At 32.3% G+C, this 16,005-nt stretch overlaps 1 protein-coding gene across 1 annotated transcript in view; it reads left to right on the top strand.

The window, feature by feature from the left end:
- LOC145277905 (activator of 90 kDa heat shock protein ATPase homolog 1-like) overlaps positions 1-15,294 on the top strand; it is a 66,058-nt gene extending 50,764 nt beyond the window's left edge. Inside the window, exons 7-9 of the mRNA XM_080129973.1 lie at positions 6,488-6,640; positions 8,563-8,664; positions 13,834-15,294. Of these exons, the coding sequence (XP_079986099.1) occupies positions 6,488-6,640; positions 8,563-8,664; positions 13,834-14,058 (480 nt within the window). The 3' untranslated portion in view covers positions 14,059-15,294. The remainder of the gene's footprint in view (positions 1-6,487; positions 6,641-8,562; positions 8,665-13,833) is intronic.
- Positions 15,295-16,005: the final 711 nt, after the last annotated feature.

Genomic DNA, 16,005 nt, shown 5'->3' on the forward strand with positions numbered 1-16,005 from the left:
TTTGGTTAAACATCTTAACAATTTGCTTCTGGTGAAATTTCCAGTATTATATGTATTGTCTCATTTAATATTATTCGTGTCTTCTTGGAATAAACAATTTTATAAATATTTATAGATTTTAATTAAAAAAATAAAAAAAAAGATGGATGGCATAAACCAAGATTTAAAATTAGATTATAAGATGTTTAATCGGCTGCCATATGAGCAATCTGAATCGGGTTGGTTATTTTATGAAGCCTTCATGAATTTAATATATTGCTGCTTCTATTGGTTTGTTGATCACTATTGAAATAATTAATAGCATTCACCCGAGAGGGGGCTCTCCAAGTAAGTTCACCACATTGTGCAGAAAGTAGTCCAGCTATGACAATCAGCAGTTGAGTCATTGGTGCACTTCAGCCATTCTCGCTTCCAGTGATGTTTGTCGTTTTAATCCATACCTTCAGTTGATTGGTAATTATTGAAATATTTTTCACCATTGTAAAATAATTCTGCTATAATAATCTTCACTAAAATCTTTGAGTCTTTAATCCATTAAGCAGTAGTTCGCCATGTTGTAAATACTAAGTTTTTTTTCTGACCAACAATACGGATTTAGGCAAGCTTGTTCTACTGCAGATATTTTAACCATTATCTCTGAACGCATGTACTATGCACTAGATAAAACAGGAGAAGCTAGAGCTGTACCTCTTGATATATCCATAGCCTTTGACAAGCTCTGACATAAAGGTCTTCTCATGAAAATAAATTACTTTGGTATTTCTAGATGAATATTCAACATAATCAGACTCTTTATGGATAAGAGAAAATCCAAGTTGTTCTTGATGGCTATATATCCACACAATGTCATATGGTTAATCTTGGAACTTTTATTATTCCTGATATTCATAAATGACTTTCCTGGTAAAATTGTATCTGAGATGGGTATATTTGCTGATGACACTATGCTCTATAATAAACATTACGATAAAACAAATGCACACATACTCAAGGCCATGGCAGAAACCCTAGAAACTGACCTTCAGTTTGTAGTAGAATGGCATAAGTGGATGGTAACATTTAATGCTACTAAGGCTAAACGCCTTTCTTTTAACAACTACAAAAAACCTTTCCAACCAATGAATATCATGACAAGTAGCACCCTACCTGAGAGCACATCTTTCAAACTCCTTAGCCTAACATTCACAGGCAACATGTATTGGAATAAATACATTGATAATGTTGCCAAGGCTGCTGCAAAGAATGTGGCCTTCCTCTACTGTACGAGAAAATCGCTCCCTCCAGAGAGCATTGAATGTCTTTACAAAGCCACAAGACACCGGGAGTATTATTCCAACATCATGGCTGGAGCATCTGCCACTAGTCTTTCATGCCTAGACAAGATCGAAAAAAGAGTCTCAAATCTAATAGATCCTGCACTGTCGGACAAGCTTCAGCCTCTGTCCTATTGCCGCAATGTTGCATCCCTGTGTCTGTTTTACGCATCCTCGTATTATTGAGATCCTTAGGTGCTGGAAAACCTTCTACTCTAACAGATTGCTGGACTTTGGAATTCCCTCCTTGTTTCCCGCTTCTTTCATTGTACAAACAGTTTAAATGTAATGTGAACAGACATCTTGCTGCTCAACTCCCCTTAGTCCTCTACTAAACACAATCCCAAATAATAATCAATTACGTCCAAGTGGCAATAAGCCTTGTTTGAGGTGAAAATGAGTTTTTAAAAAAAAATTGATAGAAATTGAGAGTAATAATTTTTTGCAGGTTTTAGGCAAATTTTCCATGAAGGAAACTGAGGAATCAAAATAAAATATTGAATTTTTAGCCTCTAAGCTTATTGATGACAATATATGTGAAATGAACAGCCTCTTTTTTGTATGATAGATTGATGAGATCAAATTTGGCAATGTATATAAAAAATGAAATCGCGTCATTTTGTTCCTCTTATTGAAAGAAACTTTTTCAGTATGAAACAATAGAGATGGTATATTTGATAGCTTTCATACGAGAGATGAATTTTAACGAAATTTTGCTTATTCTGTATCCACTGACACTATAAATTCTCTAATTCAACAAACTATTATATCCATGCATTCTACAAATGGAAAAAATACAAACACAAAAAGGGTCCGATGAAGCATCCTTTAACTTTGATAAGACAACATCTCTAGGTGATTGCCTGATAAAAACATTAGTCGCTATCACTGCAGTGAGTAGTTGCCAGAAAAAAGCATTTGACCTATAAAATCTTCTCAAAGAAGGAAATGACTGTCATAGAAAATAATGACACAAGTTCTCTGAATTTACTTTGTCACTCTTAACTCTTGCAATCGTACTAGTGCCAGCTCCAATGATATAACCAAACTAACAAAACTGAACAACCTCGATAGCCTTGCCATCAAAATATGCTTCATATTTGTCTCCATTATCTTATACTTCTTATCTTAAAAATAACCACAAAACAGAGTTACTCCAGATTCCGTTTTCATTAACTTAGCAGAGAAACTTTCATCTTTCTGATGACTTTTCAACCCTACAACCATTGATCATCACTTTGGTCGTGCTAACATTCACTCTCAGACATTTAACTTTATTGCATTCCTTCAAGTCTTTTAACAAATAAATCTTTTTGGCCTTAATTTATGTAACATCTTCCAGACAACATCTCTTAGTGCTCTGTCCAAAGCTTTCTCCAAATCCACATAAGCAAAATGCAGATTATTCTTACAAAGTTACATTTGTCTGCAGATAAATATAACACCAATGGTATTTTTCTCAAGCATAAAAACAGGGTGGAATGATAAATTTGTTGCCCTAAAAAAAAAAACAATACTACAGCTTTATTTTAAAACTTTTATTGAAAAAATCAATTCAGGTAACTTGAAGCCAAGGCTTTGAACTATCACAGCCAGGACTTACCAGTGGCCACCTGATTTCAAAAAAAAAAAAACAATACTACAGGTTTATTTTAAAACTTTTATTGAAAAAATCAATTCAGGTAACTTGAAGCCAAGGCTTTGAACTATCACAGCCAGGACTTACCAGTGGCCACCTGATTTCAAAAAAAAAAAAACAATACTACAGGTTTATTTTAAAACTTTTATTGAAAAAATCAATTCAGGTAACTTGAAGCCAAGGCTTTGAACTATCACAGCCAGGACTTACCAGTGGCCACCTGATTTCAAAAAAAAAAAAAACAATACTACAGGTTTATTTTAAAACTTTTATTGAAAAAATCAATTCAGGTAACTTGAAGCCAAGGCTTTGAACTATCACAGCCAGGACTTACCAGTGGCCACCTGATTTAAAAAAAAAAAAAACAATACTATAGGTTTATTTTAAAACTTTTATTGAAAAAATCAATTCAGGTAACTTGAAGCCAAGGCTTTGAACTATCACAGCCAGGACTTACCAGTGGCCACCTGATTTCAAAAAAAAAAAAACAATACTACAGGTTTATTTTAAAACTTTTATTGAAAAAATCAATTCAGGTAACTTGAAGCCAAGGCTTTGAACTATCACAGCCAGGACTTACCAGTGGCCACCTGATTTCAAAAAAAAAAAAAACAATACTACAGGTTTATTTTAAAACTTTTATTGAGAAAATCAATTCAGGTAACTGGAAGCCAAGGCTTTGAACTATCACAGCCAGGACTTACCAGTGGCCACCTGATTTCCAAAAAAAAAAACAATACTACAGGTTTATTTTAAAACTTTTATTGAAAAAATCAATTCAGGTAACTTGAAGCCAAGGCTTTGAACTATCACAGCCAGGACTTACCAGTGGCCACCTGATTTCAAAAAAAAAAAAACAATACTACAGGTTTATTTTAAAACTTTTATTGAAAAAATCAATTCAGGTAACTTGAAGCCAAGGCTTTGAACTATCACAGCCAGGACTTACCAGTGGCCACCTGATTTCAAAAAAAAAAAAAACAATACTACAGGTTTATTTTAAAACTTTTATTGAAAAAATCAATTCAGGTAACTTGAAGCCAAGGCTTTGAACTATCACAGCCAGGACTTACCAGTGGCCACCTGATTTCAAAAAAAAAAAAACCTGATTTCGCTAGGAGATCACCACACTCTTCAGTACATCCGGGTACATTTTGGTGTTGACTTTCAAGTCGACTTCGAAGATGTGAGATGGCATGATGTGGTCCTCACTTGAAACCACACCAAAGACCATAACCGTGGTCGGAAACTTCATTGAGCTGTGTCCTCAAGCGTTGAACCGTCTGGATTTGTATTTTGAGGGTGCTGGCAATGGTCCTGTTTTCAAAACTTGGATTGGTAAAGAGCAGGAGTTGTACAGCAATGCATCTCTAATCTCGCTTGTTGAACATTGTCACTGTCAGACATGATAGAAGGCTCCTTGGGATTTGTACGCAACTAGCCAACTAGTAGATGGTCTGCAATAAAAAGAAAACCAGGTTTTCATCAAACGGAAATCGAATCATGTTGTTTTTTCTATGGCGACAATTTTATTGTTCCACTCTGTATTTGATACTCAATTATTCTCTCAATCACTTTCTACGATCTGATCCACCAACAATAATTTTCTCTGTATAGAGCTGCTCCTTTTGTACTCTTGTAGCAGTTCACAATTGTACGAAGAACACAATTTTTTCGAACATTTTTTTTAACAAGTAATAAATATTAACATTTTGCCTATCTCTACTTATTTATAAAAAATATATAAACTTATATATAAAAAATATATTATATATATATTATAAACTTATATAAAAAACGCTTGTGGGTGCAAGTTCTATGAAACACTCATGATGACACCACACTATAACAGACACGAAAGGAAAACAAATGAACACATATCTAAAGAAATGGCAGAAACACTAGAGAATGACCTCCAATTTGTAGTGGAATGGGGACAAAAATGGTCACATTCAATGCTGCCAAGACTAAACTTGTTTCCTTCAATAACTACAAGAAACCTTCTCTACCACCAATAGCAATGGCCAAAGACTCTTTATCTGAAAACACATCTTTTAAACTCCTCGGCCTAACATTCACAGGAAACCTGAGTTGGAACAATTACATTGAGAGCGTTGTCAGGACCGCTGTGAAAAAGGTAAGTTCTCTCTACCGTGCTAGAAAGCTACTGACCCCTAAAAGTATCCTGTACCTCTATAAGGCCACCATTCGCCCAAGTATGGAGTATTGTTGTCATATTTGGGCCGGTGCATCTGCTACTAGTCTCACTCCTAGACAAGGTTCAAAAGAAAGTCGCCAACCTAAATAGGTCCTGAACTATCATCCAAGCTTCAGCCTCTGTCCCATCGACACAATGTAGCATCCCTCTGCCTTTTCTACAAGTACTTTTACGGTGTATGTTCTGACGAGCTGCAAGCACTTGTATCCCCTCTACATAAATACTCCCGACAAACCCGACAATTAGTACAATCTCACCCCTTCACAGTAGAGATCGCTAGATGTAAGAGAACCTTCTACTCCAGTAGTTTCTTCCCCAGAACCGCTAGACTTTGGAACTCCCTGCCAGGTTCCTGCTTCCCCAACTGTACTGACATGCAGAAGTTAAAGTGTAACATGAACCGACATCTTGCTGCCAAACTCCCCACCTAGTACCCCTGAAGCCTGTCTCCCTAATAGTAGCCCCCCTACATCAAAGTGGCAATGTGCCTTGTTTGGGGTGAAAATGTAATAAAAAAAAAAAAATTAAAAAAAAAAAAAAAACAAAAACGGTTGCGCCGATTTTTATGAAATTTCACACAAATATACTTTGTGTCTGGGAGTGTTCTTAGGTTTTGTATCAGAATACCTCTGATAAGTATTGAAAATTATTAATCAATAATCAAAAATGTCCAATTACAGAAGGAATAAATCGATTTTGAACAAAGTTAACAACCTTATACAGCCTAACATCACAAATGCATTTGAGAATCTTTATCACCGCATAAGCAGAAAAGCCCAGAGTATAAAATCAACACTGTGTTCCTAGATAAGACGGGGGCGTATTCAAAATGTATGTTTCTGATTAGGACACAAATGAGCCATGATACTTGACTTTTGAATTTTAAACTTTAATTCAATCCATTATATGAAAATACTTTTATATAATCAACAGTAGGTTCTCTACAGTGCAATGTAGATTACAATGTATTGTGGACAAAATCACTGCGAGAAGCATGTGAAGCTTCTTCCCGTTGTTTTCTAGTGAATCCCAAACTAGAGCAGGTAATCAATCGATTATAAAATGGGAAATTTCACTGATTTCAATGACAATAAAAGTATGGTGTGGAACATTCGATCCAGGGCAACATCAGGTCTACCTGCTAATACACACTAAAGTTAATTCTATTTGCAATTTTTAAAATCTTCCTTAATTACCAACAAACTTTTGTAAATTTGCTTTAAACTTGAGAAAATAAACGCAACAAGTATTTCAGTTGATTCTGTTTTTTATCATCCACTGATTTATCGAAAATGATTTGAATTTTACATTTTTCAGAATCTGGCTAAACAAGAAATGAATCGAGCAATTAATGGAATCCAAGGAGACATACCCCATGATATAAATGATATTCCGTGTAAAACTCTAAAAGTTAAAGAGGACTTTATTTGCTCGGTAGAAGATCTTTACCGAGCACTTACTACAAGAGAGGTAACTTGTGTCTATTATTATTATTATCATTATTATTATTCTATTACTGCTACTACATTTGAGTTAATCAGCATTTGTTTTCCCAAGGCTTTTTCTGTATATTACATTATTAGATATAATCCACAAAATACATGCTAAAATATTCCTTGGTTTTGATATTGAGTTAAAGTTTGAATAAACGGTGCATCTTTACTATTAGCCACAATTGAAATTTTCATTTCAAGTAAAAACCTTTCATGTATGACGTGTTATGCTAAAATAAATAAAATGATCAAGAAAAATTAGAAAAACAATGATAGAGTAGAAGATTGATTACAATAAAAAAAATGATAGAGTAGAAGATTAATTACAATTAAAAAATGATAGAGTAGAAGATTAATTACAATTAAAAATCAATTTTATTGTAAATTTCAGTTTTTTTGTATTACATTATTCATCTTTACTTGTTTGAATGAAAGAATCACTTATCTCTTTGGGAACGTTAAGTATTTCTGCTGTTATCAAAAGAATATGACTTTTTTTTATAAAAAGTTCTAGGCAAATTTTTGTTGGTGATATTTATTTCTGTATGATATGTATGTACATCAAAGTTTTTGTTAAACTTGAAATGCAATTATCAATTGTGACTAATAGTAAAAAAACATGAAATAAAAACTTGTATTTAAATTGTCCTACTTAACCAGAACTTACAATAAACTTCTCTCTTACTGTATATCACTTTAATTGAACTAAATTATTATAAACTACTAGCGGGACCTATTCATATGTAATATATTGATGTTGGCATTCTGTAGATGTTCAGCGTAAATGGAGACGCTCTTATACTATTGTAGCTCTTTTTTTAAAACTGCAAAAGTATTTATCTAAGCTAGCAGGGATGCTTAGCATAGCGCAGTGGTAAAGTTCGCTTACATATTTTAATTCTCGCAGATTTCATATATATTATAGAGTTAGTGTTCTATCGATTTTTTTTGTTTTTTTATATATATTATAAAGTTGCTCTTTCAAAAATAAAAAAAAATCTATGTGGCTAGGGTGCATCAGCTTGAATTGAAATCAAAACCAAAACTTATGAAAAAAATATATAACTGGAGTTCCTTCAGTTATAACCAAAACTTATGAAGAATTCTTGGTAAAATTATTTATTACAAGAAATAAAAGTCCATAACAATTAAACGACTCGGATGTAAGTATGACACAGAAAATAAATAACGCACACACGATCATATTAATATATAGCTAACTTTTTATGTTTTGATGTCAGTTTTAAAAAATTTCTGATATAAAGTTTCCTCATGATAATAAATGAGAATTTACTCAAGAAAAAATTTTAAACTAGAAATAATTCTCTGTGACAGTTTTAATGCTTTTAAATTCCTTTTAAAAAATTAGTCACAAAGTAGTTAATTTTCTATATTTTATTCTAAATAACAATTACTAACATTAAAATGTTTGCCTTCAATATGGAGAAATTGGAATGCATTCTGTAAATCAGTTATTGGGATTATTCAGAGTGTTTTGGCAGATGATAGCCTCAATCTTTCAGATTATTTTTTCAAAATATGGAAACTATATAAAATTTCAAACTGTACCTTTTAATTCACCTGTTATTCACTATGGTTTTATTGTCTATAATGAGGATTGAGCAATCAATTCCCAAATACTGACACTTAGAATGTTTGTTAAGCAATGCTTTTTATCCATTGTACAAGTTCCAAGTTCAAATGTACAGATGCACCTGAAGGTTACATCAGCGGAAACATTGTGAAAATAACCATCGACATGAGGAGAATAGTCTAAAAAAATAACCAATTCTCAGCTTAAAAAAAACTTCTGAAATGTGTATTGCTCATTTTCAAAATCTTACGTGTTCATATAATTTGTGATCCTCCTCATAATCTCACCTTTTTTTTTTTTTACAGTTAATGTCCGCTTTTACTAATAGTGAAGTTGTTTGCGAGACAGATCCTCCTGGCAACTTCAGCTTGTATTCTGGTTTTGTGACTGGCCAGTTTTTAGAACTTGTAAGTAATTCCTTTTATTAACTCGTTAAAATTTTATGACCTTTTGACTAAGATTAAATGAATGAGACAGGCACGGTGGGGAGGCTCATAACTACCATGGACGAGAATACTCCACTTTTTGATTGAAATTCGTTTTCCCTTTTTTTCTCACTATTCTTCTCTTTATTTTCCCTCCTATCTCACTCCTATCTGATAATCGAAAATGTTAATTTTACTGCAAAGAATAAGACTTCAGACAATTCATGATGTGGTTAAGGGAACTACATGACTTTTGTTTTATCAAAGAATGACTTCCTGTCCTCTTATAAACTTATCTGAGCTGCGGCCTCAGATAACATTCAGACAGTCCCTAGTCATAAGGGTTTTATGTAGAGCCTATTTAGGGAAATTACTTTTCCCATGAAGGCCAATTCGACATGACTTCTGCATTAACTGAAGAACTTTTTCAAACAAAGAGAATATCTTTTGGGTGGTCTGACTCTGGCCAGAGATATTTTCAATTTTCTATGCTTCTCACCTTCCTTGTAAAAATGTACTGTGTATTAAGGCAGGTTGATTTGCAACTTTTTTTCAGAAAATTAACATGGCATTCATGATGATAGTTGGGATTTAATGTGATAAGAACAGATACCAAAAATTAGATTCCTATCTTGAACAGAAAATTGAGCATTTAATTTTAAAAATCGTGTAGAAAAATGCTGAAAAATCCTTCATTTTCATAGCATTTTACACAACACTGACTTTGAAATTTCATTATTTTTCAATTAAAATTGATATATTTATATGAAATACATTGAAAGAAAAATAAATACATGAATTATAATTTTAATTATGAATCACAATTAGCAAAATATCTCAATTTTTACTGCATTAATTAAACAAAAATTGTAAAAAAGCTAATTATCAATTAAGTCTTTTAAATTTCACAATTCAAAAAGATATGTAGAGATGTATTACACAATATAACAACTTGATAAAAGTTACAGAATCATGTATTTTAATTTTTTATTAAACGCAATAATAAAAACTATGTTACTAGAACTAAATTTTGTGTAATTTCCTTTTGAGGAAAATGAAGGTCTAATTTGGTGGCACAATGACTTTGTAATAAAATATCTATATCTTGCTTCCTGCTCATAACAAAACTTGTGAAGCTTCTGTTAAGTTCACAGCCTTTTCCGCGCCTTGTAAGTGGGCAAGTAATTTAGGAAGTTCTAGTTTTTTTTTTTTTTTTTTTTTCAAGTTTTTCATTTGTAAAACACTCTAAATGTTTTAGAAAAATCAATCACATTTGACCAATGTGTGGCTGTAAAATTGATAGAAGTAATCTTTTTCTGTTGTTCATTTTTTCTGGAAAAACAATTATTTGAAAACACTTTTTTTCTTTTTTTTTTTAAATATTTTTATGATGAAATATGAATAAAACTGACTATTGTTTGGGTGAATTGAGAAAATAATAAAATTTAATGGATAAATATTTATTTACCTAATGGACAAAATTTCATCTGAGTTTATCATCGATATATTTTCCAGAAGTAGTGTAAATGCACTATCTTTTAAACTGTTTAAAACAGTAATTTGGATTTCAGTTAACTGTTGTTTTGTTCTCTGAATCATATTAAATTATATATTGTTGGTTAAAAAAATTGTCGGTTTTGATCTCAAACCAACTAACTGTATACACTTAGATGATAAATTTTATCAGAATTTATCATAGTGTTTGAGGATAGACACTTATGGTCCATAAACACATTAACCTTGTGGCTAATGTTAGCCATCTTGCTTGATTCAAGGGCCCAGTTTTCTAAGCTGCATATCTTAAGTTAACTTCTTGAGAAATGCCAACAGCATACTTAAAAAGTAGCCTCTGGTCTTCACTTTCTAGCTTATTATTTAGATTGTTGTTAGGCTTCTTGTTGTTCCATCAATTAATTAAAAAATTGCTCTAAATTGCAGTTCTTCTAGTGGAACCTGAAAATTGCAAAATTTGTATGTTTAATAATAGTCAGAATACATAATAAATAACAATATATTTCATTTTCCACAAAAAAAGGAACATAATTGCAGGTGAATCTATATAATTAATTTTACCTCCTTGTTAGGAGGACAAGTGCAGATTATGTGCCTTGTTTGACAATTTTCTGTCTTGCACTTTACTGCAAAGTCATCACATCTCAAGACAGGAAGTTTACAGCTACAAGAAGATATATCAAACAGTCTGTCTAGCGGTACCTTCATTCTTTTCACTTTGATTGCTGCAAGAGATTTCCTGTTAATCTGTTTGGCTCTCTTATAGCAAAATATATTGACCTTCTCTCCTATATAACAAGGGTAATTGTGGATTGACTGCTTGCCAAATACTAATGATTTCCTTGGCAATTAACTTAGAAATCTCACTATTTTTTAAGTGGGGATAACTTGTCATTAAGTTGGGGGTGCTGTTTCATCCAAACAATGAGGTGGACCAGCAAATATTTTTGAACCATGGGTTAAAACTGAACTTTGTGTTTTTAATGACGTTTTAATCTGAAAAGTAAAAATAAATGAATGATAACTGAAGGAAACTTTTTTAGGCTATCTTCCAATTTCATATGTAAAAAAATAAGTGCTAGTTATGGTAAGAAATAATGAAAAACTTTGTAGAGTTGAATTAAATCTATGAAGAGAGAGGACCAAACCAAATCAGAGGCATAGTTGTGGTAGTTTAGACATTGTTTTTAGTAGGCTCCTCCTTTGATAACATGAATTTATCCATAAAGATTTTAGCTCCTCCTTTGATAACATGAATTTATCCATAAAGATTTTAGCTCCTCCTTTGATAACATGAATTTATCCATAAAGATTTTAGCTCCTCCTTTGATAACATGAATTTATCCATAAAGATTTTAGCTCCTCCTTTGATAACATGAATTTATCCATAAAGATTTTAGCTCCTCCTTTGATAACATGAATTTATCCATAAAGATTTTAGCTCCTCCTTTGATAACATGAATTTATCCATAAAGATTTTAGCTCCTCCTTTGATAACATGAATTTATCCATAAAGATTTTAGCTCCTCCTTTGATAACATGAATTTATCCATAAAGATTTTAGCTCCTCCTTTGATAACATGAATTTATCCATAAAGATTTTAGCTCCTCCTTTGATAACATGAATTTATCCATAAAGATTTTAGCTCCTCCTTTGATAACATGAATTTATCCATAAAGAGATTCATTCTTGCTGTAGCTGCACCATTTTAAACAAGTTTTTAGTATTTAGAGTTTGAAAAACCAGTGTTTGTGCATCTATGTTACCATGCTATTTTTAATAGTATTTTCAAGTTAAATTTAATTGTTTTTTTTTTAATTAATTTGTTAGGTGAAAGTACAGAATAGTTACAACACACCCTCCGATCCTCCCCATGTTAACAATGGCTTTCCAAATAAGAAAGCTATTTTAGCACAATAACATAGATGCACAAGTACCAAAAAACCTTTAAAGCAGTTTCCTTATTTACTCGTATTAACCTTTGTGGGTTATCTGATTTTAAAACTATAATTTTAGAAGAAAAATACTACTTAAAAACAATTACTCCCTAAAAATAAAAGAAATAAAAATTTGCCACTAATTTTCTGCAAAGTATTTTTTATTGAATAGAAAAACTTGAAAATTTACGTCGTTATGTTTCGTAAAGAGTGTGTAGAATAAAATTGTATGGTCTATCTTTTTTTCTTTTTTAGTAAATATAAAACTGGAGTATTACCATATTTTAATAAAAATTTCAAATAGAATTGATGTGAAATATTAGGTTCATGCAAAAAAAAAAATGTGTTTTCACATTTGTTTGAATGTCAAAACATGCCATTATTTTTGCACCAACCTAATAGAAAAACAAATTAAAAAGATAAAACAAATATGTTTAAATTCACTGCAGACACTTGAAATATAATATATATTTTAAATAAGTCTTTTTCATTTCTGCTTTCGAAATGATTAAGCCTAAATCCTAATGTTTTCAAATTAAATAATAAACAAACGTTGATTTTCAATAGCAATGAGTGTTTTGCGACGGTGAAATCTAAAATGTTCCCACTCCAAAAAAGTTCCTGAAATGAAAAAAAGCAAACGTTGGTCGCTATTATTCAAAAAACATAATTTTGCCTTTATAGTTAATATTTATTTTATTAATTCATTATCCTCACTCATTTTATTTAAAAATGTAGTTTAAAACATATTCTAAATAATGATTCCATTTTCTTAACGGTACGGATTGTTTTGACGACGGGAATTCTTGACAATTCACCAAAAAACTTTTAATAGCTGCAATTTTTTTACTTTTAAAGTCATTTCCTCAAGCAAATATAACGATTTTGAAAAAAATATTTTGTGTAAGTGTTTTTTATGTCAAACCCCAAATACCATCACCATTGCATCACCGGGGTTCCAAAATCGACCTGCCCTACTGTGCATATGAATGGTGGGTGTGCAGTTGTTAGATGCTTAATCTAACAGCTGCATGTCCACCATTCATATATGCTAAAAAACATGATGCACAGCACATTTTTACAATTGGGGTTGTTTAGTAAAAATCTTATTTTTTGTGTTGCTTCTCTGCACGTTTGCGGGAGGAGAGGGGCTCGTATCGCTTTCAGTATTTTTTGCCATTGTCTACTCACATCTGTTATATTGTATTCGATATTGTTTTATTTTATTTTTGTGTTTGTGCATTATAATTGAAATCTTAAAAATGCTCTTTAAGTAAAAACATTATGTAATCATGTGCCATGTCCAAATTATTAAAATTTCAAAAATTATTTAGTAAAAAAATAACAAGAAAAAATAAAATTTATTGAATAATTCAGTTTTATATTTCTGCTACTGTGGTCAGTTTCGTATGACAAAGTGAATCTCCCTTGTTTTCATTTAACTTTTGCTCATTTCAAATTAGAAAATGGTGGGTCAATAATAATTCCTTTTTGTAAAAAATATTTCTGGCAGATCTTCATTTTTCATAATTTTTGGATTTTCTTTATAATTTTAACACGACACGTAATTATGCAATAATTTTTTTACATAAAATACATTTATTTTCTTAAATATACAATTATAATGCACAAGTCCCATTTTTATTTATTTATTTTTTTTCATATTGGATTTGTCTAACTTAAATTTATCTTTTTCTTCAGGTTCCAAGTAAAAAAATAGTGCAGAAATGGCGATTAAAATCTTGGCCTGAGGGTCATTACTCAGAAGTGACGATAGAATTAGATTCAAATGGTGATACGACAACGATGAATCTCACCCAGAAGAACGTACCAGAGAAAGAATTTGATAACACACAGGACGGATGGAGTCGCCATTACTGGGCACGCATAAAACAGATATTTGGATATGGTGCCCAGCTATTCTAACCCTAACCCCATTCCCTATTTAGCTAGAACCAAAATACCTAATTTACAATCAAAAGAAGCCAGTCTTGTAATACTCTCATTTCTTGCTGGTCTTTCTCTCTCTTTTTCTTCTCCTCTTCCTTCTATCTCATTCATTTCTCCACGTTGGAAATGATTGTAATTTTTTATGCTGGTATCTTAAACTGCTACTACCGTCACTACTAACTGGTGTGTCCACCCCATTCAAAAGACGACTGGTTCCTTACCTCACCACCCCGGTGTAAAATTGCTTATGGACCCAAAATCGTTGCTGATTGGCACTCTGCTATGATCATATCATTCGTGCCATCGCCTCTCAGGCTGGTTACTTGCTTTGATTTTGGAAGTTCACTTTAGTAATATTTAATTTTATTCCAGTTTAATTGAATGTGGAAGTATTTTTGTTTTATGGTGATCATGATAGCAGTTATGATGCTTTCTAAAAATTGATTTCCCGTGGGATTGCTTTTGGAAGAATGTTTTCCCTTGATTTTGGAAGGTTGCTTTCCCCCAGGGATTGCTATTGGAGGATTGCTTTCCACCAAGGAACTGCTTTTGGAAAGTTGCTTTCCCCCCAGGAACTGTTTTGGAAAGTTGCTTTCCCCCCAGGAACTGCTTTTGGAAAGTTGCTTTCCTCCTGAGATTGTTTTTGAAAGATTGCTTTCCCACTGGGATTGCTTTTGAAATGTTGCTTACCCCTGAGGATTACTTTCAGAAGGTTGCTTCCCCACTGGGATTGCTTTTGGAAGGTTGCTTTCTCTCTGGGATTACTTTTGGAAGATTGCTTTTCCCTCTGGGATTACTTTTGGAAGATTGCTTTTCCCTCTGGGATTACTTTTGGAAGATTGCTTTTCCCTCTGGGATTGCTTTTGGAAGATTGCTTTTCCCTCTGGGATTGCTTTTGGAAGGTTACTTTCCCTCTGGGATTACTTTTGGAAGATTGCTTTCCCCCTAGGATTGCTTTTGGAAGGTTTCTTTCCTCCTGGATTGCTTTCCCCCTGGGATTGCTTTTGGAAGATTGCTTTCTTTAAGGATTGCATATGGTATCATACTACTTGCTTTAATTTCTTTTTTCTTCTTACTAAAACTCCTGTTATGATAATTATGACCCCCCCCCCTCCCAACTTCTTCCTCCAAATTCCTACCAATGTCCAACTGTATGTTTTCCAATAAAAACAATAAAACTGATGGAGTCTGAAAATCAGTTTTGAAGACAAACTTTGTTTCTTTTGACTGGCTTTTCTTTCAGTTCTCTATTGACCGAAAAGAAACTTTTATCTCAAATAGAATTATCGATAAAAATTCTGTTTGCTTTGCCGACATTTGACCAATTTGACTTTGAAGAAACTTTTGATGATTCTTTATCCTTTGCTGTTTCTACTCTCTATTCTTCATCTTCTGCCATCCATTCTCCATCTTTTTTTGCTTCTTCTGTTCTTGCTTTGTAGAGAATTGCGTTTACTTTGATCTCCTGATTCTGTAGCATTCCGTTCTCCAATGCAAACACAACTCATTTCTATCATTTGTCAAAGTTTTACTTTTTGTGTTGTTTAAACATCTGTTACGCTTTGTTGTTTTGAAGACGTTTTTTCTTGTAGACTTTGTTGCATCACTGACACACAGACCCTTGTGGTCAAATCATCATGAGTGCTCAATATTTGAAATGAGCCCCATTTTTCTGCAAGATAACAGTATACAGTTCTTCTGCATTGTGAGTGGATATCTAAAACTTAAAAATGCATTGTAAGTAAAAAAAAACACGAGTACGTACTTACATGTCATGGCGAAATTAGTAAAATATACAAAAAAAGATCAAGTAAAAGACTTAGAAGTATTTTTAACACACACAAAAAAACACATAACTATTCTCAATCTGACATTTTCTCATTTGAAATAGTGGAATATAACTGAAAGCAAGGGAGATAAATC

Source organism: Euprymna scolopes, chromosome 1 (assembly GCF_053919585.1).
Source record: "Euprymna scolopes isolate OS-2025 chromosome 1, ASM5391958v1, whole genome shotgun sequence".
NCBI classification, from domain to species: Eukaryota; Metazoa; Mollusca; class Cephalopoda; order Sepiida; family Sepiolidae; genus Euprymna; species Euprymna scolopes.